At 34.1% G+C, this 27,987-nt stretch overlaps 1 protein-coding gene across 1 annotated transcript in view; it reads right to left on the bottom strand.

Moving 5' to 3' along the window:
- The window catches only part of DGKB (diacylglycerol kinase beta), a gene marked incomplete at its 3' end in the record, with an annotated part of 506,452 nt that overhangs the window by 263,445 nt on the left and 215,020 nt on the right, over positions 1–27,987 (bottom strand). Inside the window, exons 11-13 of the mRNA XM_019659894.1 lie at positions 26,871–26,959; positions 26,673–26,789; positions 17,430–17,528 (exon numbers count right to left, since the gene is read on the bottom strand). Of these exons, the coding sequence (XP_019515439.1) occupies positions 17,430–17,528; positions 26,673–26,789; positions 26,871–26,959 (305 nt within the window). The remainder of the gene's footprint in view (positions 1–17,429; positions 17,529–26,672; positions 26,790–26,870; positions 26,960–27,987) is intronic.

Raw genomic sequence — 27,987 nt, 5'->3', positions numbered from 1 at the left:
GTAAATTAAAGAGGCCAAATAAAACTACTTTCACTAGCTGTTTTCCTTACATACAATTGGATATTTCTGGTCTCAAAAGAAGAAATGAGAGACAGAGAGAAAATCAGGTTTAGTAAAAGAACAATTGTCTTCCTAAAATGGGACACTGCCTCATCCAAAGAAGTGACGTTCTTCCCTCACACAGAATACAAAACGCATCCAGGACCAGTCTGAGATACAGAAACTAAACATACGTTTCGTTTCCATGAATTTTATTTTCACATTTCAGCTTCAATCTGTTGAATCCTTTGTGATTTTGCAGGTGCTAAAGTGTGTACACTCACACATACGATAGTTCCATAAGGAAGCAAGATTGAAATAAGTTTAATAATTCTGTTGTTTTTATTAATATCTTTAATCAAAGACTGATTCAATGTAAGACAAGTAGGTCAAAGAGAATTAAAAATTGTTTATCTTTTCCAGTGGCACTTTGACACACCTAATGAAAATGTAACTATCGAAATATTTTAGAAGATATGCATATTATAAACTTACCCTGGGTCCCTTGCCTAACCATTCTCACTTCAGCCAGATTTTTAGCTTGCACCAACATAAATTTAATGGCAAAAAATATTTTTAACTGAGATGATGTCACTACCCTTATAATCACTCAAAAAATGTCCTATTTTTACTCTTGTAGATGTGACTATCTATGCATATTTGCAGAGTTTTGGTGGGGAGATATTAAAGAGAAGGTAGCATGAGTCTTCCTCCTCAACAGCTCCCTCAATGTGTGTGCATGTCTGTGATTAAAATGGAAACACACTGAAGCTTCAGGGAAAGGGCACCCAGCACAATGGATATTTGGAAACATCAGGGGCACCACATGTTTTCAATGAAAATGTTAAAAATATATCTTTATAGATACATCCAATTTATCTCCAACATAGATTTCTACATATAAAAACAATGAGCAAGAACAACTAAAACTTTATGTAATATATTATTATTGTCTTGCCTACTTCATTAGCTAAAGAAATGAAACCATTAGAAATGTTATGCTACTTGGTTACATCTCATAAAATCATCAGAAGCCAATATGGTTGAGGAAAGTTTCTTCAATTTCTTTTTAGCTCTGGTCCACAGTAAGAATATTTTTATATTTACACGCTTGTAAAATAATTTCAGAGAACACTGTATCTGTGTGTCCCAGTCTCTTATATATTCTATTATTCTCCTGTCTCTTCACTTCTAATCTTCTTTACTCTATTGTTTTTCTCTCCATTTCTTTCTGAAATGCTGGTGTAGATCCCCTAAATTTATTTCACATCCCACCAATTGCTGAGGACTGCAGCATGAACACTAAAAATAGGTTTAGAGCATGAGATTTGGGGTAAGGCAGATACTGTTTCTGCTACTTGCATGTTGTACAACTTTGGGTACATTTCTTAATCTAAGTTTCACTGTTCTCAAATGTACAGTTGGCATCTAAAACTATGCCTATGTTTAAGATTAAAAGAATATCTGGCAAATTTCATTTCTCAAAAACTGGTAACTTTTATTAACCTTAAAACTCAATGACTCCCTTAGTTTCCACTGCCTGCTTGGAGCTCAGCAAGAAAGGACTGATGGCACTTCATCTGACAATAGTTTTTGTTGTTAATAAGTAGATGGCAACCAACAGTTTTATTTATGCTTTTAATGAAATATCTATGTTAGGGCTATTAGAATAGAGAGAAAGAAGGAAAGTTGCAGGAGGGGAAGAGAAGAGAGCAAAGGGAGAAAGCAATGGAGAAAAAGGGAGAGAGAAGGGGCTTAGAAGATAAAAAGTAAAATCCTCCCTGCTATTCTCCTCAATCCTCTAGACTGCCCTTTCCAAAATTGGAGCAAAGAAAACAATGACATTGAGCAACGGAAGGAGGGGCGAGCATAGCTTTAGTTTTTTCTTTGAAGTATTGCAAAATTCTTAAACATAAGATTCAACCATTTCCAAAGCACATGTCAAAATGAAACATACATGTCTTATTATTTGTTTCTTCATATTATTCTTTAGCACTCTGATTTTAGATTGGTAATTAATAGATACCTATTTATGAGTATGTACATGTACATAAGATTATGTTTGTAAATGTTTGGGACAGGAGTCTGAGTACAGTTGGTGGTTTGAAGAAAAAATACAAAAAAACCCAGGAGAAACGAACCTAATATAATAGATTAATATCTGCTGAATTTTATATTCACAAAATTAATCAATACTTCCTGTTATGGCTATTCTTTCCCTCAACAAGTACATGAAAACATTCCAGAAATATATCATTGTATCATTAGTGTAATGCTGCTTTCCAAAATATGGAAAAATCACTGTACCTAATAAAAGAATATTGACAATAATATTTAGAATTAAAGCATTAGGCTGCTAAGTTTTCCTTTTCATCAATCTTAGTAAAGACCTTGAATTAAAAAACAAATAAGTTATAATGAAATTTGTTCTCATCCTTTGCCTCCCTAAGTATCCACTGAACTTACACCAAAGCATTTTCTAACCAGGTTAAAGTCCAATTCTGTACTTACATTACACAAAGATTCAATTGAGTTAAAATTTTACACTAACTGCCAGTCAACCTTATCATGAACTTTCATTATGTGCATGTAATTAATTGGGCCCAATGAACAATATCAGTACTGTGTTATAGAATCTTTTCCCCCGACCATATAATTAGAATATAATTACCCACAGGATATCAGAATGATGCAAAACCTTTCCTCTAAATGCGCCCTCATTAGAAAACAAGTCTCAATGTACATTTATTCAATCAGTGTGAATTAATTAAAATGTTACTGGAATAAAAGAGGGCAACAATAAAGAGTATCTGACATCTATTAAGAGACTATCGCTTGAGATCTGCATGTACAGTTTATATTTAAATCCATTTAACTCAAGTAGGAACTTTGCTATGCAAAGTTACATACATCCCATATACTAAAATATCTGAGTAAATGAATTATCGTGAGTCATTGTTTTTGAAAAGAGCATAGTATGCAATGCATGCAAAAGCTTAAAGAATCTGCATAGGATTTTAGAGGTGCCATTCTTTCCTGATGAATCCAAAAAGATGTTATCATCACATAGTGGTAGGAAGAAATCATTTTTAATTCAAAGTATCCAGGGAATGAGTTGTTCATTCCACACCTTTCTATTACAAATCTGACATGTGTGTTCTGATATGGCTTAGGAGATAATGGTTGGACAAGCCTAGATTTACCAAAGCACTAACACTTTTAATTAAAAAAAAATAGCTTAAATTATTTAAGCTAGATCAAGTAATTTCAATAGCATATTTTCTTTAGCAGAACGTTTATGTGTGCCTAATAATATATTTTTTAATAGGATACATAATATATACCACACATTCAGATTATGTAAAACATGGAAAAAAGTAGTAAATACATAAAGAAGCTGAGGGACATATGATGCATATCCCACAAGAAGCTGCTGATTCATGTAAAAAAATTCTTCCTAAAAGCTATTTATGTTGGTTTCTCTAGTACCTGGCATATTGTCATGAGCAATTAAAGTTTATTAAATAAATAAATGATCCTAATACAAAGGAACATTCAGCATTATTCAACATCATAAAATGGTAGCATTTAAAAAAAAAGCTGTATGTGATTTATTAAAATAATATATTCAGAAAATTTTAAGCTTTTCTATGGGTTATGAGATAATTCCTTAGACATTTCTAGCTTTAGAAATAGGTTTTATAAAACTTAGTTCTGGTGTTCAAAATTTGGTATTCACTTTTACAGATAGACAAGCACCACTTTTTAGTGGAAATTCCAAATGGGCACTAAGATAAATTAGGTTATCTAGAAATTGTGACTTTTTATATGCTCTTTAGGAGAAAAATATAACTAGTTTCTAAATTATTGCTTTTTTTAAAGAAATTTTAACATCATAATTTTATATATTGTTTTAAATGTTCTGAATATGTGTTGTATTTACAAATGGTATGTTTCATTCAGATATTAGACTGGTCTTGGTAAAATTCAAATAATGAAAGTAATAATTCACTCAGTCTTGCTAAACAAGAATGGAGATTGTTCACACAGGTTTGCTTTATTTTTAACATAAAAGTTTCTGTAGAATTTCAGTAACAAAGGTATGTAGCTATAGTTGCTTGATGAAAATGTGATTTAAGTCACATTTACTAAACTACCACATTAACTAAAGGTAATCTTCATACACACACACACACACACACACACACACACACACACACACACAAATCCTACTAATAGAATATAAACAAATTTTAAGGTTCCATTTAGTAGTAAAAATCAATTTTCATTTTCTGAACTGCACTAACAATGAATATATTTTACATGGATGACTGTGTTGTTTAAGCTATATTTTTAAAAAATCAGATTTAAATATGATTTAATATCTAGAGGACAGTGTTTGATTCGCCTCAGAATTCTGAAATGTTCGCATTAAGCTCTCTACCTGCAATACTACTTTATTTTAAATATTAGGCATTTCACAGTACCATCTATTGGATATTTTATATAACTACAACAACATAATCACTAGTTTTTCAAAATTTAGTAATAACTAAAAAATACTTCAAGTGCCACTCCAGAAACTAAACACAATGCTAATTAGAAATCCATGAATATTACCTCATGATCACATACTTCAAACTCAATTTTATTAGCTTATAACAATAAAATTCAATTATCATGGATTATCGATAATTTAAAGAAAATAAACCTCTCTGTCACTTATTCATTATAATGTTTATTTGATATTTATGTTACTGTTTGATGCATTTCTCCTTGACTCAGGAAAAAGAATGATAACTAATGGGAGTAAAAAGAGCTGACTGTTGTTCATTAATTCAGCAAATATTTGCTGAGCATCTACTACACATCAAATTGAACTAGGTACTAGGGATAAAGAGATTAAGCCCTTGTAGTGTGAGCAATGGGAATGGTGGCGGTCATTATTCAATGAACATAGAAAACCGTTTCACAAGAAACAATTTAAGTTCAGTTCCTGGTATGTTGTGAGGCTTTTGTGAAACATCTAAGGAAATTTACAACTTGAAGCTGAATATTTAGATCTAGGGGGGTAAGGGAGAACAGTTACACAGAGATATTAAAAAATGGTAGTTGTAGCCATGAAACAGGATGAGATCCTTTATATAGAGCATTACAACAGGAGAACACAATAAAAAATGGAAGCCCACACATATTTCCAAATAAAAGGAGGGCTAGAAATTTAGTGATACCAATGAAGTGTGGCTAGAGAGGTAGAAGAAAAACTGGTAGAAATGTGTTCGATGAGTGTTACAGAATATGAGAACAAAGCATTTCAAATACTGTCTACTGTTGCCAGGAATTCAAAAAAGATCCTCCTTGGAAAGGGTGTCTAGTAATCCTGTTGGTAGGCCAAGGCAGATCCTTTATTACCTGATCAGGGCACCCATTCACAACTGCTGTGAGTGCTGACTGCTAAGAACTTCCAGCTGTCCCACTTTCTAAAGAGTTACCCTTTGCTCACAGGAGCAGGGTCTCCTGAGAGCACGTTCTCTGTGAAGGAGGTCATAGCTAATGAATGATTGATTTGGGTTAGAAAAAGCCAGCCCCTTTGCCGTTGCCTTAAGATATGGGTTTAGAAAAAGCCAGCCCCTTTGCTCCAAGTTAAGAATAGTCTTACGGTATGAGTTTTGTACCAGATCCCACAAGGTTCAAGCCAAGACTTAAACTCTATGAGCACTTCCTTACTCAAAATATGCACCTTCCCTCTCCTGTTGCCTCCCTCCCTTAAAGATTTTATTATAAATCACACACAGCTAAATCTCTGATTCATCTTCTACTCCTTGGGAAACTAACCAAAAAGAGTATGGTTTAGGATGGAGGGCAAGAGAATTTTTAGACCATGTTACACTCAGAAAGTATAGAATAATGTGTGTTGAGAAAGACGGAGGGGAATTTGACATAGTGAGTGTATGTATCTTCACACCTGCATATACTTGTGCCTATAATAAGATGCAGACAAAGATCACATTCCTATGCAACCATAAAATAAAATAACATTGCACAGGACAAAGAACAGCTCTTCCTCTGGTATGGGTTCTATGACAGACACACAACTAAGAGTAAAAAACAGAGAAGTCTGAATCCTGGGCCCAAATCATGGTGCTGTCTAGCACTACCTAACATAAGCATGCTGGATTACACCTCGTCTGGGGTTTTTTGCAATTGTAAATAAGCAAATCAATAGTATATTATTACAGATTGTGACAAATACTATGAAAGGAGAAAAACGTTGAATTCTAAGAAAGGGGCAGAATGTGCTAGCATGAAATAAATTGAAGGAATATAGGCATGGATAACTCAAGGATGTTGGAGAAATAGGAACTCCATGAAAATATTTGTGCTTGGGATGAAATAAAAGTAATGTAATATAATAAGGAAGAGGACAGTAGGCGGTAGTCTGTATTCTTCCAGGATTTGAGTTTCCTTGGGCAAATATGGCCAAATTGGTCAAAACGCCCTTGAGTATTAGCAACAGAATTTGAAATGGTAAAGTTTTATCATTTAGTCTGGATAGCAAGGAGTGGGCATGGGGGACTTAACAGAACTAAACTATCCTTATTCCACATAAGGGGAAACATAGGTGTAACTAAGGAACAAAGTCAGGAGTGAGTCAAAAATCATTGCACATGTGCATGAAATCGATGTACAGTCATACCAAATATTATTGCACTTTGCTTTATTGCACTCCTCAAGAGTTGTTTTTTTATTTTACAAATGGAAGGCACGATCTTCCTCCAGCAAAGATAAAGGCTTGCTTTATTGATACTCGCTTTATTATGCTAATGTGGAAACAAAACCACAATATATCTGAGGCAGGCCCGTAATTCTTTACCATGGTGACCTGGAACTGAACGAGTGATACGCCTGAGGTATGACTGCATGGACCAAAAGTTATATGTGAATCAAGTCTTGCTTTGGCTTCAAGTGAAAGTTGATAGTAAGTTATATTTAATAGCAAAACAGAGGAAAGCATGTATATAAATACTTTATGATCACCGCCATTTCATCTTGAATCCTAAAAACCACAGATAACCTTTGCAAGGTGAAATTTATTCTTAAATGTCTAATGGTAAAGGGATTCCAATGTTTACTGCTCTCAGAATTTACAAGTTAGAAGATGGGAATGATACAATGTATTTACTTCTACTTTTATGCAATTAGACCTGGATATTTGCCCTGCCCTAAAACCAGTCTTCCGAGGGAGGGCACAAGCAGAACTACCAACACAGGGGTTCACATATTTAGGAAGTTTTATGCCATGTTTGTGACAATTTAGTATAACCAATGTCTAATGGTAATAGCTAGTTTCTCACATCCTTGCCAACACGGAGTATTACCACTTTAAAAATATTTGCCAAAATGGATAGAAAAAGTATATAACATTATTTTAATTTGCATTTCTTGATTATTTATGAGGTTTAAATTTTTATTTATTTTCTTTAGATATTTGCATTAATTTTACAAAACACGGATTTTTAAATTATAATGCCTGTTTACCTTGATTTGTTAAGTTTTGGTCTTTACGATTTTTAAAAGAAATTTTTGATTGGTCAATTCTGTCAACTTTTTTTTTTTTATCTTTCCATTTTTAGGAAAAGGCAAAAAGGCTTTGTACAGGCAAAAATTAAATATTGAATCCACATGTGATTTATTTGGGAATAGGTATATAGCAAAATGTATCTTAATTTAGCTTCTCGTATGATTATCCATTAATCTCCACATCACTAATCTTCACCATCCCCTTCCAGATTGGATATGAACCTCCATCACAAACTAACAACGTTATTAAATATACGCTTTAGACTTTCTACCAGTTCTTTACATCTTCTAGTGCCACTATTCCATTCTTTTGATTGCTATAATGTTAATAAACATTCTTAAGATTTGTTAAACCAGGTCTTTCCTTATTTATTTACCTCAGATTTTATAACGTGTTTATGTAAAATGTATTCTTCCAGGCACACTTCGGAATTATTTTGTCACGCAAAAAAATATTGCATGGAAATTGCATTAAATAAATGAGTGAATTGGAAGAAACGTAGGTTATTTTTAGTTCAATTTGATTTCCTTTAATGTAATTAGACTTAAGAGACTAGTTTTAACTTTTTGTTTAGGAAGAGCATGATCTCTTTCCACCTTGCTGCAGCTTTCCTTCCACTACAGATTTTCTCAATCCTCTCCTCCAAATGACTAATTCAGGTGTCCTGAACGTTGACTTTCCTTTATGCAGATATTCATATATTTTAGTTTCTGGTAAGGCATTATTATTTTTTTCCCTACATCTTTTCTTAACTTTCTAGTTATCCCTTTCAAATCGGTATATTGTAAAATAGACTTTTTCTTTAGTATTTTTTTAAAGATTTTTTATTAGGGAATTGGGGGATGGGAACAGCACTGGGGAATTGGGGGAAGGGGAACAGACAAGTTGCTGTTGTCTTGTTCTTCAGTCTAGTTGTGGAGGACGTTGCTTCACTGGCCCAAGTTGGCACCATCATTGCGCTCTTCCTGGGTGAGGCAGATCAGTCGCTGGCTTCTGGACGGCCGCTCACTGAGGCTGCTGGCCGCTCACGCTGGCTGCTGGCTACACACGGTAGCCCATGGAAACCCACTGCCACAGGGGCTGCAGCCTACGCCGTCGCCGGCGACTCATGGCAGCCCAGATGCAGAGGGCAGTGTCACTGGCCCTCATATGTGGGATCCGAACCGGGGCCCTCTGGCGTCCCAAGCCAGTTCTTAACCATCGCGCCACTCGGTTGGCCCTTCTTTAGTATTCTTGATCATGTAAAACAATTGCTATTAAAATTTTCCTCTGATTGATGCAATAAATCTTCATACACGGCATCCACCTAACTTTTAACTGTTGTACTGTTCCTTTGTTTTTTGTTGGAGAATCATCACTATTTTATTTTGGCAACAGGTAGACTTATTTATACTAAAATGCACTTTGGTCACAAGCCATCAGTATGCATTAACATTTGTTATCAAAAAGTAAAACCAAAGATAACACTAGTACATCGGTTCTGGCAATATTGTTGAGGTATAGTCCCCCACCAACACAATTTCAAACGAAGAAAATAAAGTAACAACAGTAAGAAGAAAAAGTGTTTTCTTTAAATGAATGGTTTGTTTTTATGCTGTGAATACTGTCAAGCCTTTATTTCCCCCCTTTTCCTAAGGCTATTAAGACACTCAGGGACAAATTAGCAAACTACCTCTAATTTCAGAATCAACTTTTTAGGCTATCGGGACATGAATTTCTAAGTCTAACAATGTTGGCACAACCTTATTCTTTCATACTGCTGTTTACTATATATTATATTTACATAAACTGCCTTGAATATTGTTGGTAATAAGTTGTAGAATAACTTAGTTCATTAACACATCATCTCATATCTTCACATATATAATATTCTTCATTTCGTTTGAATCTATCTCATAGATTATAGATTTTGAATATTTTTAATCCTTCTTTAGATAATGCTCATTTTTAGTTATACATTTTAGATTTCCATAAGATTTTCAACTAATTGAACTTCTAGTCATGTCATATCAGCCTTATGTTTTTGCTACTCTATAAATCATGAAAAACCAACAGGGCAAGTTTGTTTCCTTAAAAAAATACAAGATGCAGCTTACTCAAGATACAGCTACATTTTAGGCATAAAATATAACAGAAATAAATATGCAGAAATATTTTTGCAGCTCTATTATAAAATAAACTAAAAACATTTTAAAAGTCTTAAAAATAGAACTCTAACATATTCCTTTAGGTAGAAACAAATATAATTAGCCATAGTATATGAACATTTTCCTCTAGATTATATCCTGTTTATAGGTATACGTATTCTACATAATAAAGCCTAGGTTAACATAAAGATGGGTTTTTCAGGAACCAATAAAACCAATCTAAGACAATGTAACAGATGAATGGTTCATCTCATAACTATATGATGGAATCATCACTTAGTGATGCTGGGTCTTTTATCCATTTCTTTTACTGTGCTCCTTTAGGTTATATGTACATAAAGACTGTGCCCAACCAAAATAGATGTAAATATGTTTTAAAAATTATAGCTTTCTAGTACTTAATGTATTCCTCAATGAAATTTAAATCAGAAAACCATTGCTTAAAAAAATAGGGACATACAGAAATTAATCCTACACATTTAAAAAAATTAAAAGAAATAGAAAGCAGCTATCCTTCAGAACAATACCATGAAATTGAGCCTGAGTTAGATTTTCAAAATATGAACAAAAATGAGATTCCTTTTTGCCTATCATTACTGTGATGACAATTATGAATTGATCTATAATGAATATTAATTAAATGAATATTAAGTAATGACATTGATGAAACATTTATTGGGCACTGAAAATGTGCTTTGTCCCGCGCTTTAGACAAAAAAAGAAAATTGCATAGGTACAAACCCATGGTATATTACATAAAGAATTTCAAGAAATATATGACTTCAGTAACTATAGTTAAAGGTTAAAGAGGTAAATGGAAACGAAGGGTAAAGCAGCTGAAATGATGTTAATAAAAACTGAAGCTCAGCGCAGCAAGTCATATCCTTAACCAACTGTTCACACCTTTTCTCCAGACTCTACGCTTCTGGAAGCTCTGTAAGTAGCATAGGAAATAAGGTTACAGAGACGTCAAAATCCAAATTCCGGAATCACAGAGAATTCAAAATCTCCCTTCCTCCTTTAATTGGATGATGTTTAGTATCGAAGTTGTCATTATTAACTGTTGCTGTTTTGAGATCTATGACAGATGGAACAGAAAGAGCCCATAACATTTGAACGCTATACTTCCACTTCCTAACAGACCTTCTGACATTGTTGAGAAATAGTGACTTGGGTAAGCACATGTTCTCAGGAAAGATTTAACATACTCTATACTATTTAAGACTTAATCACCATATGTACAATGCATACTTTGGTGGAATTCTCATCATTGTGGAAGTGCAGGCAAGATCGGAAGAAGACAATTTCATATAGACGTATGGTTCTCTGAGGGTGTTATACATAGAGACACGTACAGCGCTATTTCAGCAACACCACAACTTGGCCAAGTCTGCAAAGTCATGATGAAGGAGAAAGAGATGAAGAATCAGAACCATTTGAATCAACTCTAAAGAATATGTTTAAAATTTATATTTTCCAAAAAGTTTTTTTTTTTTCTGAGCTAACATTCTTTATTATTTATCTTATTGGCATTCTTAAAGGTTAAAGTAATACAGGATATTATTACAAGTGAAAGTATTTCAAAAAGCACATATCACAATTGGTACAAAAGGGCATGATACTGGACATATTCTTTGTTTTATGTCATATCATTTGCTTTCAATGAGAACTACTTATACTGTATATTTTGATATTATATTTTCCAAAAGATAATCACCTAAAGCTAATTTTAAAAGTTTAAATAATTAATATTTTATTCTAAAACTAATTTTTGGTTTTAGAAAACAATCCAATCACTATGTTCCTAATATGAAAATGTGTTTATAGCACAAAAATAACTAAATTATGACATCTGACTCATCTGTAGAGCAAAATAATATACTATAGAAAAAAATGATACTTTGCAATATTGATTAGACAGTAATCAGGAGAAGCCACTCTCATAAAGATGTTCACTAAGATATTATTTATAATAATAAAATAAGGAATTGGATACAAATACTGTTTTAACTAAACTATGATGTCTTCACTTAATGATATGATGTAGCCTTTAATAGTGATATTACATAGTATATGGATATAAACATTTAATGAGATTAGTTTAAGTGTACAAATAGGATGTTGTATATTATATTAAGTTTAAGTACAAAAATGGACATCTAAAAATCAAGAGGAAAATTTTAATAGTGGTTCTATTTATATACTAATGGTTCTTCTGATATAACTGATTGCAGATTTTTACATTTTATTTAAATTTTTACATTGTATTTAACATGCTTATTAAATATATACATAGTTCTTTTATAATAAAAGTTTAAATTTTACTTTTTAAATTCTAACATAATATTTATAATAACAGTATTATCAGATGAAATCAACTGAATACTTACTATTTACCAGGCACAAGTCTAAGTAATATTCATGAATTAATTTATCTAATTCCACTTATAAATGGAATACAGAGGTACCTGTCACAAAACTAGTGAAAAAACAAGATTAAAATACAGAGAGAATACTGCCAAACAGTATTCTAACATAGTTAAACCAATTTACTCTCCCACTTGCAGTGTATGAACAATCCAATTGCTTCATATTTTTTCCAAAGATTAGGACTTTTAGTTTTCTTAATCATTCTGATAGCTATACAATGTTACCTAATGAGATTTCAATGTGCACTTTCCTGATGAATAATTATTATGAATACATATTTATATTTTCATAGGTGACATGTATATATATATTCATTTTTGTTGTTGTTCAAGTGCCTGTTTAGGTCTTTCGCCTTTTTGAGTTAGAGTGTTTGCTGCTTATTATTGATTACATAAATTATTTTGTAGTCTGGACACAAGTCATTTGTCACCATTCTGTAACCATCTGAAGCAAACAACTTGCCCACAGATCCACGGTTCATGTTAGAAAGTTACATTTCTAGCCTTTTATCCTTTCTGGTTATCACTATCCCATGCTTATTTTCTTGCTTCCTTTCTTCTCAATTGAGCTTCTATACCTCACCTCAGTTCTAAAAGTTTTCACTGAGGTCTCTGGAAACTTTGCTTAAAATAAATAAATTATAATTTTCCCACTTTCCCAATAACACTTCTGAAAAAAGGCCACTCATTTTCTCAACCATTATTGGTTGTATAGTTTTATGAAAATCGCTTGGCTTTCCATCAAAATCATTATTATTCCTCCAGCCCCAAAGTAAAATGTATTATTCGAGGCTCATGGAATCTAATAGCTTTATTCATTACTGTCATATAGCAATCACTTCATCAAGACCCTGCAATTTTCCTGGGTGGTTTTAAAGACAATGCACAAATAAACTATCCCTAGAGTTCCTTAAGCTCTTAATATCTGGACACACCTGTTGATCCATGGCTGCATATTGGACTTTAAGATCCTATGAAACTAATCTACTCTAAAATCAAAATGTCATAGTGTTATTAAAGAATAAGGAACAAGACAAGTTACATTTTTTTGAGTACTAACAGTTTTTTGTATTAAAAAAAAAGGAAAAAACATTTATAGCAGTGATGTAGTGTGAATCATTCCTGGAATGTTAATGAGTGTTTACAAATTCAAATGGCTCAGAGCTCATCAGTCAGAGCAGATTAGGCAATTTGGTGGACAGAATAACTTCATTAATTTGTTTAAAATATTAGTATTTAAACAGTTAATGGGTTTCATAGTCAATGTACTTATCCCATGATAAGACAGTAACCTTCAATTTCTACTGAGTCAAATGATGTAGGCTGATTTGGAAACAGATACAAAATCCCAGAGGATTTGGAGAGCAGGTTTACTTAGGGGATTACAAGTAGTTCAAATTATTCTTGATATCTAGTTGGTAAGATGATATGTGGGGGACTAGGTAGTTTTATCTAGTTAGAGAGTTTGGAATTCAGATAAGAAATCACTGAAAATATTTTAAATATTTCTAAGTATTTAAGCAGAAAAATATTTTTTATTACATTTTTGAAAGCAGATCCAGGAAGCCAAATGGAGTATGCATGCAAAGGAGGCAACTTAATAAGTATGTTATTAGGACAATCCTGGGGAACGATTTGTGAGGGTGGCATATAAGGCAGTTACAGTTGGGCAGAAGGGAAAAATATGATTAATAACATTAGAATGGGCTGCCTAATGGTTAAGTTGATATTCGAGATGAGGCAGCATCATTGATTCTTAGGTTTCTGGGCTGGGAAAGTTGCAGCATTAAGGTTCTAGTTGCAGAAATAATACAAATGGGAAAGGCCTCTTTTGGGATTTGGAGAAAGGGGGAGCATGATGAGCCCAGCGCACAAGTTCTAGAGTGATACTTCTTGGGTTCCTATCCTGAATTACTACTTCAAAGCCAACTGACACAGGAAAGTTACTTAACCTCTTTATTTCTCAGCTTCCTCAGATGTAAAACAGGGATAGTTATAATATTAATCGTATGATGTCACTGTGAGCATTAAATAAATTCATACATATCATTACCGATAACTACAACCTCTTCATAATTTTAATTGCTACTTCATTCACTCTCATAATTTGACACCAATAACCTTGATCCCGACAATCTCTGTAATCCACAATGTATCGTCCCTAACATCCGTTTACTATAGCTCACACTTCATGTCCTTACTTCCCTCATCTCCTGGCTTAAATCCCATGGTCAATTCCTTAAAATCACTCTTTGGCATGTGCTCTCAACTCCCTGGCTACTCTCTTGTTTTATCATATTTGGCAAAACACAGTCCCCTTAAAGCTGTGCTATGCCTATTCTACTTCTGGAGCTAGAATGTAATGGGAGAAATGTGACTGAATGTGACCAGAGAAATATACTCAACCAAGCTTACTAAATTCGAAATTATTAACAAGTGACTTCTCATTACTCCCTGCCAATCAAATGGGATTTCCTTGATCCATTTTCCTAGATGACTATTCTCAATCCTCAGAATTTTCGTGTCTTATACCATTGTTGCTCTCATCAATGACCCAGCTTCCTACATCTCTGCAAAAATAAAAGCGTCGTATACTTTTCCATCATTGCCCCTTAACACAAAAGTAGATTATCCATTTTAAAATGTAAGCCAAAGTCCTCTAATGGCTTCCATTCAGAGTAAAAAAGCAATTGATCTTACAATGGACTAAGTTGTCCTACACAATTCGAGAATCTTACGACATCCTTGACTTTCTCTTTTACTTTTCTTCCCCTTGCTCAATCAGGCCCAGCCACAAATCTCCTTGATACCCTTCAGATTTATCAGTTTTGTCCTGTCTCTGAGTCTTGTCTTGGTGATGTCTCTGTCTGTGAAGTTCTGTCCCCAGATAGCAACATGAGTAATCCCCTCACATTACTCAACTATTGTATCTCCTTGGTGAATGCTTTCTTGACCATCTCCTTTATAATGCAGCCCTAATATTTCTTCTCTTCTTTTTCTGTTTTAATTTTATTCTTTACATTTAAAATATAACCAGTATTTTAATATGACCGGCACCAAATAATTTATTATGTTGTCTTTTTGTTTGTTTTTGTGGGGGTTTTTTGGTCTATTTCACTCCACTGGAATGAAAATTCCATGAAGATAAAGTTTGGATTTAGCATTTTACTGTACTCACACCCCCATCTATAATACTATTCAGCCCATACTAGACACTCAATAAATACCTGTAGAATGAATGAATGAATGTTTAGCAAAGTAGCTGGTATAGTGTATATGCTGAATAAATAAGAGTTATCATTATTGCATTAAATAATAATACACGGGGCACATACAACAACATGGGACTTTCAGGTTGTAGCTTTACAGGTTTGAGATTCAGAAGAGGAGTATGAACTGAATATAAATGAACATGGTAATGAAATCAACTTAATAAAGAAGACCTCACTGGCAAGAAGTTAAGGATAGAAAGCTGTGAGGATAAGGCACAGGGGTCCACCAATGGGGCAGGCTGAAGTCATGAAAGCCAGAAAAGATGCTGAAAGGAAGTTTCCAGAGAAACAGAAGAAGGACCAGGAGAACGTGGAATAATGGGAGTCAATGAAAGGTAGAAATTCATGAAGGTGATCAGTAGTGCCTAATACTTCAGAGTAGAGAGTACCAAGGAACTGATAAAATAGCAAATATTGAGATACATATGATGAATTAACCCTGCAGCAATATTTAATGACCAAAAGTAAGTCGCCAGGATCAAGTATCCAAAACAGCCATGAAACGCTTTGCAAGATTGTTAGAAGACAAGGATATTCATATCACACATGTTCTTTACCTTTGATTCTCTCAAAGAAAGAAAGGCCATAAAAAAAAAGGAAGAATCCATCTCATATTTGATTTTATGTGACCAGCAGCTGACAAAAGTGGGCCAAAGCAGTTGTCCCTTGGCTCACAGAATTTAGTAGAACTGACAAAGGCAACTGGATGACAGGATGACACAACACATTTCTCCTCACATTTAATATTTGAGATCGAGGATGCATCTAAACCAGTAAAATTACTATGCTTTTTCAAAAGAATGCAAATATGTAAAAATTCAACAAGTCTTTTCTCTTTCAGGAAATACTATAAAAGTCTAAAAATAATGCCAAAATTCATCTAAAATGTAAAGCATTTTTACATGGCTCTCATTAATTTTAATTACTTTTATTTACTACAGGATGTCTAAAAAATTTTACATGAAGAAAGGAAACTTAGAATTAGTTATTGCTGTCCTCAGCAATATGGGGGTATTTTCTTTTGCTCTATATTTGCAGTTTGAGAAAATGAAGTTTTTAATAATTTTTAAATAGACATTTAAAATACAACTAGTATTTTACAGATAATTACAAAATGAATCATAAGTGGGTGCAAATTGACTAATTTGATTAATTTCTAAGTTGACCTTTAGAAAAGTATTTGTCTAACATTTCTTAGTTGTATTTTTATTATATCAAACTGAAGTACCAGCCACTTAATTTCCATGTTGTTTTTCAAAAAACAAGAACTGTACTATGGATATAAAATAGTTTGTTTTGTAAAATAATGGTTACACTTTAGAAATAATTTGGGTTTTTTGAAATGTAATATGAACATTATCTTTGAATATCTGCTTCTCTTTCTACCAAGTTTGTTCTTTTCTATTACCTTACTTATGCATTTTTCACTCATATATTTAATGAATTAAGTAATTACTTTTATGTTAGTTCAAGTTACTGTTCACTAATAAAAAATAAAATACTCCTAATGGCAGTGCATAACTTTCTTCAAGGTATGTGTCTTTATTCTAGGTCGCCTCTGACCTAGATGAGAGCTCAACATTGCAAATATATAATGTGCATCCCCAGCAAAATTGTCCATAAGAATAACTTCATTATTCTGGGAAGCCAGATCTATAAAACATATAAAATGTAGAAGTATTCTGCCTATACAATTTCTGGTAAGTACAGCATGACTAAGTGATAAAACCTGAGTCAGCTTCAGTTAGAACATACCTTATGAAAACATTTATTGTGTCATGAAAGAAAAAGGAAATATAGCGGGCAAAGGTGTCTTCTCCCAAGTAATGAGGTATTGTATATCTATTTAGTTCTGTCTTGATCCATGGACAAATAGTTCTGCAAGCATTTAGCGGTATAGTGGAACAGTTAGTCATAGAAGCCCCAAGTTGTAGCAGCATGAAGAGAAGGGAAAACTCACCAGTACCGCTGGACAGATTGCTGTGGGTGGTAGAATATGGTCCTTCAAAGGTCCGCAGTCACATTCAGGTTTTAGGTGAGAAGCACATTTATTATGCAGCTAAGAAAGGAGAAAGAGGACACCATCACATTTTACATGACAATAGCAAACACGGGGCAGATTATATTTCAAAGGAGAGAGACAGCAAATACATGAAAAGTACATTAAAAGAATTACAAGAACAAACAAGATCATAAAGAGTTTCATATAACATTTGCCCTTATATATCTATCTTAAACCATTTAGCAACTTTTGTGACCCAGTCTTTATTATTTTCTAATTCTCAGAAATGTTTATATTAAAAATTTACTTTAGGCTTTACACCAAAAAAGCCTGATTTCTTTGACAGACACACATTCTGGTCCATTACAGCCCTTCTTTTTCTTCTCTGTTAGCATAATCTTAAAAGCACTATGCTGTGTACTGTGGATGCTACTTTTTTTTTGACCCTCCTGTTTTCTCAAAGTCATTGCAAAGTGCACAGCTCAGTATGGGGCATAATTGATCCCATCATTAGTTTTAACATTGTAATTCAATATGTAAATGTAACCAGAGATTCATCTCAGTAGGAGCAGGATATAAATATAAGAAGATGATTATCATTATAAAAATGTATCTTTATATTGTATTTATCAGCTCTACATTCAGTTAGTGTATAATCATATAACGTATTATTTACTTTTCTACATATATGAACTTAAACCAATATTTTTATCAACCTTGATCACAAGTTTAAATTAAGACGTTACAACATAGTGCATTAAATAGTGATTTTTTTTCAATTGAGGTTGTAATTTTTATTGGAATCATACAGATTTGCTAAAGTAACAGTTGTTTAAAGGCACCTAGGGATTTCTTCCTTTCCCAGTCCATATCAATTCAACTGAAATATCATACTTCAGAAAAATCACACATTACTAAAATGACATGTCTTCTTCAAAACAAAAAAAAGGAGCTGCATCGTTTTTCAATTTTGAACCAAAAGGCACCCTGTTTGAGTTACATTAATTTTCACAACAAATTTACCTTTGTAACAGTTAATTAGTAACCATGCATAGGAGTCCAATGACTCACTATTGGTGGTAGAACCCTACTGAAGGGGTATTTCTGTTGTCCTTGAATCTATAATATCTGTCAAGCTAACTCACTGCCTTAAGAGTACTTGCACTGCAACGAACTGGCATTATGCCACATCAGCTGAAATAAAAGCACCTTTAACACATTCATCCATAATTAGCAGCTCTGCTTCTCAGTGTCCTGCAAACTCCTTTGGAAGAAGTGGTTTAATCTAATCAGGCACAGCTGATGTTTGTCAGCAGGCAAGAGGTGCTGAAGATAAAGACGCAGTTGAAGCCCCAAGAAAACCAAAACTACATAAGTAAATGGGCACTCTGAATGGCCAATGCAAAGTGTCCTCAAAATAAAATCAGTGACTGGCTTAAATATATTTTTAATGTATTGGATTTAATCAATTTTCTCAGAATAAATCATGGCCTTGGAATATTGGATTTTGAGAAAATGGACTACCGAGTGTTGTGGGTTGAATTGGATCCCCCAAAAGATATGTTGAAGTCCTAACTCCTGGTACCTATGAATACAAATTTATTTGTAAATAAGATCTTTGTGGATGTATTCAAGTTCAGATGAACTTATACTAGATTGGTTGGGGCCCTAATCTAAGGACTGGTTTCCTTATAACAAGAGAGGAATCTGGACACAGAAAGACAGACATGGAGGGAAGAAGGCCATGTGACAGCAGAGGCAGGGGTTTGGTCATGCAGCCGCAAGCTAAGGAATAATACCAAGGGTTGCGATCGACCACCAGAAACCAAAAGGAGGCCTTCCGAGGGAGCATGGCCTGGCTGCCATCCCCATCTCAGATTTCTGGCCTCCCGAACTATCAGAGAATAAATTTCTATTGTTTAAGCCACGCATTTTGTAGTATTTTGACATGGCAGTCCTAGGAAACAAATACACCAATCACTATGAAAATTGAACCAAAACCAAAGACAGACTATGTGTCTGAAGGCTCTTCTGTACCATAATGTCAGAAAGAGAAAGCTTCTGCTTTCTGATCCTGAACAGCCACTTTAAAATGGGGAATACAGGTCTAAGAAGCCCCAAGGAATAGCAAAATACAAGCTAAAAATCCTTGTGTGTGCAGAGTGAGACAGTACTGAATTTTTAATATTGACTGTAGTTTGTAAAGCCTCACGTGTGACACTGAAGGACAGAGGGGAGGGGCCCTCTGAATCCTTCGCCTCCACTGACGACAGATGTGTAGTCTGTGCCTCCTCCATGCCTCCATTCCATGTGTTCCTAGCAATTTACAACTGATATGGTTAAAAACGACTAGCCTCTCTATACAGTTATTTGAGGGTTACCAGATATAAGAAAAGATAGCACAAATAAAATAAACTCAACAGATTTTTGGCATTTAGACTAGTTTCCCAGCCCAAAAGATTGAACAAAGGGCTTGGGTAGAATGGCATAGTGGACAAGCCAAACAGAGTGTGTGTGTGTGTAAAGGGTAACTCTTCATACTGAGGTATGAGGGTTTTAGAGTACAGGTACTAGCATTGGTCCCACAGAATAATGGTCTCTGAAAAACTAAGCAAAACTAGCATGGGGTTTTCCAGTTGAACCATCATATGGCCCAATGAGTTGTCTAGGCAGCTGAGAGGCAGTCTTGCAGGAACGTAAACATGCTGTAGGTTCTATAAGAAGGTCAGTAACCATATTGTCTTCAGTGAAACAGGAACACACATACAAGAAAATTCTCCTACTGGGAAGGCTACATTGATTAATAATGAGCAAGGACAACTTACACCTTTATTAAGACTAAAACTGGCAGCTGCTAAATATATCTGGGTGGCCATCTACTCACGACCTTGTTTGTAAACAGAAGTGTCAAGCTAGGGACACCGCATTGGAACTACAAGCTGTGAATCAAATCTGTATAGCAGTTCTAGTTTATTCACTGTATTGTTCAGAAATCTAGTTGAAGACAAAATATAAAATGTGAAGACCAATGAAAAAATATGTATAGCTCCCAGGACTATTTACCAAGATGAAAAGTGAATATTATTTTTGCTGTGAACTTAAAACTGTTCTAAAAAATAAAGTCTATTTTAAAAAAAGAAAGCAAATATCAACTAGTAGAAATCATATGATAGAATTTAAAAGCCCTTCTCCCCCCAAAAATACCTTAGGTTACTGGTAATGTTCTATTTCTTGATGGGGGTTAACATGGAATGTTCATCAATGCAAAATTCTTTGAACTATACCCTTAGGATAATTACACTTTTCTTCATGAATAATATTTTTCAATAAAATTTTAAAAAGGAAAAAAAAAAGTTGCTTAAACTTGTCACCATGACATTTTACATACAAGCATATAAGGAAAAAACGCGTCTGAGTCCTTCTGGGTGTCAATAACATGCTGAAGACTGGCAATCGTTTTAAAGATATCACAGATCCTAAATCAGCAAAAGTGAAAACACAAGAATCCTCATCCAGAATAGAAATAATCTACAGCATTAAAAATCCTGCCCTTCAAATAAATTGGCCAATGGAGCTTCTGAGAAAAGGAACTGTTATCTTTTTTTAATTGTTTTTATTTTTTTCCATGGTTCTCCTAGCTAAGAATAAGGCATAGAAATCCTCAGGTCATTATTTTATTATTTGTAAAAAAATTTCCATTCATGTTAAGGGAATCAATCCCATATCTAGGAAATCCATAAAGTATAAACCAGCTTTTCCTGGAAGTAAATTAAACACTTGGAAATAATTTCATGGTTTATGTAAATTTCGAATAGCACCTTATTTAGAGCCAGATCTGTTTATTGAAGAAAGCTATCTCAAATTAAGATGAAAAAGAAAGTGTGTGTATGTGTGTGTGTGTGTGTGTGTGTGTGTGTGTGTGTGTGTGTGTATTTATGGGATGGAGTTGAGAAAACAGAGGTGGTATTGTACTGATAAGAAGGCAGTGGAATCTAAGAAGTCAAAAAAAGGAAAAATAAAAAAACAAATTTTCATAAGAATTTGGAAGAAAGACAAGAGAAATAAGTCATTCTTCTAAAAAAAATTAAGTGATTTAGAGGAACATTTGTTGGTTTATTTATACATTATTTTGTCTCTAACATTTTGCAATTTCAGGGCACTACCTTAATACTGGTATTTGGTAAGGCACAATAAACCCTTCTATTGGAAAGGCATTGGAAACTGTTTAAACTTATTGTTAGGAGCTTAATATTTTAATAAATGTAGTAGTCCTGAATGATACCAAAAGTAAATAATTCATAGCCATGATATAGGCTTTCTTTTGTTAAGTTCAAATAAAATATATTACCCTCCTATCCTGGTAAATCCTACCTGACCAGAGACAATTTACTACAACCAGGAGCAAATTACAATGTATTTTAAATAGAAATTCAAGGAAATACACTCACAGCAGAAATAGACAGGTAGAAACAGTGGGGTCTTGAGGATCAGGGGATGTAAGCAAGAAAAGGAATAGAAAATTGATGAGGACATTTAGCCCAGCTGACTGAATTATTAAGCACAGGAAAATGGTTGCCTAAAAATTAGAAGATAGTTTCTATCCATGTTCTTCCTTGGGATTTTCCTGTTTTTATTTTTTAACTAGTTAGTTTTGCTAAAGAAGGTAGAACTCAGTTCTAAGTGCCTACCTTTATAGCTACAACATGGCAAAATAGTATAATATCAAGAAGCCACAAGTACTAAGTAAAAAACGGGTGTTAAAATGTGTTTATAGCTTTAAGGATTTGTCTAAACTTGCTTGTGTATCTGATGTGAATTTGAATATTACAGGTTTAAAAAAAAACAGAATTTAACTCATTCATTTAAAATTCAATATTAACAGTAAGAAAAATAGTATTATCAGTCATTAAAGCCAACTTATTGAGAACCTCCTCTAAATTTAGCACTCCATCAAAAATGTTGATTGTTAGGGAAAAAATGGGTATATTGGACCAAAGATGGATCAAATTGTGATCCAGCAGAGAAGACCATGTTAGTATGCAGATGTGCAACCAATGGAGAACATTTCAACATTTCTTCCTGGTGCAGATTCAAAGTATGCATAAAATGGAAATATTAGTGTCCAGAAAAATTTCAGGGAGGGTATGGAACTTAATTTGGTTCTTGAGGTATAGTTGGAATTTAAGGTGGGTGCATTCAAGGGAATAGAGTAAGAAGAATAACAGGTGAGGGCAAGGAGCACAGCCGTCCCAAAGGACTGCCAACAATTATACACAGCTACAGCAGGGGCTGTACAGATTGGGTGACATCATACATGTCATGCATCTTAGTAGTGGGTCTGATACTTGAATAATTGAAACCAGTTCAGGGTAAGAGGAGTTGAAGGCTGCATATATTATCACAGAGCTATTATAGGTTGCTGAAGGTGACATATGATAAAAAACTAGTATATTCAGAAAATGATCCTGGAGGTGGTTCGCAGCCTACATTATAGGAAAAGTACCTTCTGTTAGGGAGATAAGCCAAGAGATTCTGATCTAATCTAGTTAAGAGGTGCTAAGAGCTTGCACTTCGGCTGTGAACGATGGAGACAAAAACTGCAATCTGAGAGATATTTTAAGGAGAAAATTTCAAGGCTCAGTGATAGGTTGACTATATAAGATAAAGGTGAAAGACAAGAGTAAAATAGATAGTCTTCTAACTCTATTTCCAATGACTACAAACATGATGATACCATGTCTGATTGAAAAGAGTTGGAATACTCTCCATTTGTGAATATAAATACTCAGTTTAGTCTAGGATTTAGTGAGATGCAGGTACACATTGTTCTGGATGCTGTTAGAACATGTAGATTCAATTGTGACTTCAGCTGTGCAACCACAGATCCTTCCAGAGGTGAGAGAGAAATGGCTTGAGTAATATTCAGGGAATTGGCTATTGAGAGCCACACAATGTGCCCCCACACGATGTTTCACCTAGTTTTCATTATGATAATAATTGTCGATTACTGAGCACTCATTATGTATGAGGTCCTGCCCTAAATACATTTGCACAGACTTTTTCTTCTACTCATATAATTCTATAACAATCCTACAATATAGATACCATTAACTCTATTTTACAAATTCAGAAACTGCCCAAAACCTTTACATACTTGGCCAGAGATTGCACAGTGACTTCAATGTTAGTTCTTGGACAGAGACTATCTTAAGAATCTGGTCAGTCTGACTTATAAGACTCAAGCCATTTCCAAAAGTAGTGTATAAAAGGAAGTAATGGCATTTGGAAAACCCTGAAATGAAGTCAAGTTTCATTCTCTTTGTTTCTCTCTGCAATCTCTCTCTCCCAGACTTCTTTCAGACAGGCTTTCTTAGAGCTGCACATTGATGGTGCCATACCCCATCACTTTCACAGCTTCTACTAGATCTTTGCTATATTAACAGCACTTTCTGAGGAGCATAGGAATATAAGAAAGTAGATTTAGTGTGTATAAAGGCAATAGGTCGTATTAGGTAGGCGTCAGTCAAAGCAACTCAACTTTACACTAAAATTTTCATCCAATGGTAAATAAAAACCTGTCGATTATACTGAATGTTCTGAGGCAAATTATTCTGTTTAACCTAGGCACAAAATTAATATAATAAATTAATTCCTCATAATTGCTTAAAATAAAATATAAAAACCTCCAAGTGCACAGAGGCTAAAGTTACTTTTAAGAAGGCTATATATTTTTCTGAATATATGAGGATTTTTTTTAATTGTGCTAGTCTTGTTTTATTACCTGAATATCCATGGGACCCCTGGAAATCATGGTTTACAGCAAATAAGGCTGAGGTGGCCTGAAGCCTCAGGACTTGGGACAGCTCACTAAGTAAGAGGGTAGCCATTTTTTTCTGACTCAACCTTCAGCCTCACAGTTCCCTGGTTGGCCTTGTTTCCTGAATAGTACTCAGGGATTTAAAGGCATTTTTTAGTTTATGTTGTGCACCACCATAGTGAACAAATAGCATCTTCTTCATGTTCACATAGATCTTTAGTTAAGAATAAGATGTTAGGGCATTCTGTCTGAACTGATTTGGACATAAAGTCCTTAGATTTTAAAAAGTATAGTTTATTCTGAAGTAACACTCTCTTTCTTGTAAAAGGAAGGACCTAATTTCTTCCAAGGCTAGAGCCAGGATCAAGATCAAATATAAATGTATAACTAGTGAGTGGTTGGCCTAGAAAGTAGATTTTGGAGTCACATAAAAGAATAATTGTTCAAACAAAAGAAATAAAATGAGGAAAACAAGATGGAGCATAAAATAAGAAAAGAATTGCAAGATGCCTTGAGTACCAGTAAGACCACTGGCAATAGTGACTTTAAGGAGAGTGGTTTCCATAGAATGAGAGGGCAGGAGACATACTTCGTAAAGATTAAATGGGGAAACGGATAGAGGAGTCAAAGAAAATTCTGAAAGCTCTAAAAGCTTTTATATTAGGAGGTGGCATATTTTTAGAGCATTCAAGGTGAGTACACATTTAAAACACATAGAATTTTTTATTTTAAGAAATCAAAAAAAATTTTTTTTAATAAATAAACCTAAGATGTCACATTTGAAACTTAAGAAGAACAGGAAAATAACTTGAAATGCAAAGAATAAATTCTGATACCCTGTAATTTCAGTTTATGATAAAGATATAACTAGCGAACGATGCACTGTATGCAGAAAATAAAAGGAACAGACTCCTACAAGAGCTGAAACAAAAAACATATTTTTATACATGCTTAGCAGAAAATAAATAAATAAATAAATAAATAAATAAATAAATAACCACAACTTTTTGAATGTGCATGGATTTTAAAAAATAAAATAGTTGTGGTTTCCTTAAAACTGAAAACTCAAAATGTTTGAATAATTCATATTTGTAATTTAAATCATTGTTAGACATTATAATAAATAAATGCTTCAGAAAATAAAACTGTCTTTTCATAATTGAGGAAATTTCCAATGTAAATATAATTTAACTGAGTAATAGCTGAAAATGATTGAAGAAAATGTGTTCATTTAAAAAATGTCTTTAATTTTATGTTTAAAATGCAAGCCACAGTGCGTTTTTCTCATTATCTTGGGTGTACGTGTATGTGTGTTTAAGGAAAAAATTTTAAATGGTGAGGGTAAACTTGGGGGGCATGATAGGGGAACTTAATTCCTTAACTGAAACAGTGATCCCTATTGTTTTGTTCTCACAAAAGCAAGAACAATTTGTCCGATACAAGAGGATTCAAACATTAACTAGAAAAACAAAACCAGTGGAGAAAATTCACAAAACCCCAGTCCTATAAATGTTTTTTTTTACTATGTTGTCAAAAATGGCTCTTCTTAAATATGAACATTCTAATTAATCTACAGAAATTAAATATGAAACACAAAAAGTACCATCTAACAAGTGAATTTATTCCAGAAGTAGGGTTTAGCAATCATGCAAACCAGGTAAAATCCTAAAGTTTTCCAGCAAAGAAGACTTATCTCTTTTTTCTCAATTGCCAATACCGTGAATGAGTTTACTTCCGTATCTCTTACTCCTTAATTTATTATTTAACTAAAGGAACAAGGCAACAAAGTGCTGTGAGAAGGGTAAAGTGAGCTCTTAAAAGCGTCAAGAACTAAAATGTGAACCCACTTGCATGTCTACCTGGCCATATGGTCAAGGACAATTTGCTTAGCTTTCCTTGGTCTTAGTATGATATCTTCACTATACAATTAAATCTTTGGATCACATTGTACATTCTTCTGCCCTGTGATTAAAATACACTTACAATATGTAAAACAGAAAACTCTCCAAAAATAGGGTTGTGGAGTGGAGGGATATCTGCACTCTACCCAGTCAGAATCTCACGTTGATTGCCTACCCCTCACCATGGCTTCCGATTACATTCCTCAAAAACTCCTAGTGCTCCAGGGAGCACGGTTTGAAAACTGTAGGCTAGTATCATCGCTGACATTTTCACTAGCTCTAACATTCTGGATTCTATGAGGACAAATCTGACTTCGACCCTTATCCCTTTTGGAGTCAGATAAAATAAGAAATGTTTATGGATTGATGCTGACTTAGTCTGAAATTCAGGATGATAATTCAGGGTAGGACTCTCGGAGAGCATGAGATACGCTGTCTTTAGTGTGAGTGACTATTAGAGATTTGTTTTCCAACGTTACTCACTGTGATCTGACACCAAACACAATGCAATCCTGTCAGGCCCTGGTAACATTTCACGGTTTTGTGGCACTTATCACACTTGGTTGGACAGTTGCCTTCAACCCAGTAATGGTGCATGATCTAGAACAGAATGAGAGCACTGCGGTAAGAGGCGGCACCCAAAAAACCACCCTCAGGGAACCCACACTGCCATACACTTACATCGGTGTTCTTCTTGGACTTCACATAGGTCTTGATGCAAGAAGGAGGTGCCCTGGCCACACAGCGCTCGTGGACTGTGTACTTGCAAACTGTAAGGAAACATGCACACAAATTCAGAACTCATCCTGGTCCTGACTGCAATGTTATAGGGAAAGAATAACATTAACAGAACCTCATTTCAGAGCCACTGCTCCCTAATCAATCCAATCAGCCACATCAAGGAAAAGTCCAAGTCGACTGTTTTTACCATAGAATACAAAAGGCCAATTAGTACAGGAAATATTATGCATGTGAAAAACCTAGACTCATCTATCATGGCATAGCAGGAAATGCTTAATTAAATCAGACCTCCCTCAAATTTTTCACAATAATTTCCAGATGACAAAAATATTAAAGACAAATTGATGACTGCCAAATGGGTTGGTGTCATTTGCTAGAAGAAAGACATCTATATTTTACAAAGTATAGGCATGAGAGCAGCTGGAGGGCATGGTAATAAAAGCCCATGAGTTTATGCTATTTTGTCTATTGATTTATCTAAACCTTAAATGGTTGATTAGTCTATTTCCAGGGAATAGATTTCATCATACATGCCAGGCCTGTAGTAACAGTTCATCCCTCTTCAGCCATCATGGAACTATTTGTCCAAAAGGAACAACCTTTGCTGGGAAGCATGATATACACACACATGCAAAATTTTATATTTATGAGTATATGCAAATATGTATTTATACACATAGCTACAATATAGATACGTGTGTATATGTGTATATATATATATATATATATATATATATATATATATATATAAATTATGACATAAAACCAAGACATGTATTTTATTGGTATCTTCAAATTATTTCATGGCTTGATTCTGAATACAACTTAGGGTTATGTGCAGATGTTCTTTTAATAAAACGCTGGTTCAGATTGGTAATTGCAATATGGCCTCAGGGATAGAAAAAGACAGTCTGAGGAATATAATCAATAACGTTGTAAGCATTTCTTAGGGGGCCAGATGGACCCATGTCCTTTTGGGGAGTCCACTTCATAGTTGATGTAGAGGCCTGACCACCGCATTGTATTTCTGAAACTGATGTTGAATAATACTGTATGT

This window comes from Hipposideros armiger, unplaced genomic scaffold, assembly GCF_001890085.2.
Source record: "Hipposideros armiger isolate ML-2016 unplaced genomic scaffold, ASM189008v1 scaffold_305, whole genome shotgun sequence".
Classification (NCBI taxonomy): domain Eukaryota; kingdom Metazoa; phylum Chordata; class Mammalia; order Chiroptera; family Hipposideridae; genus Hipposideros; species Hipposideros armiger.
This window is presented reverse-complemented; position numbering and strand designations above follow the sequence as displayed.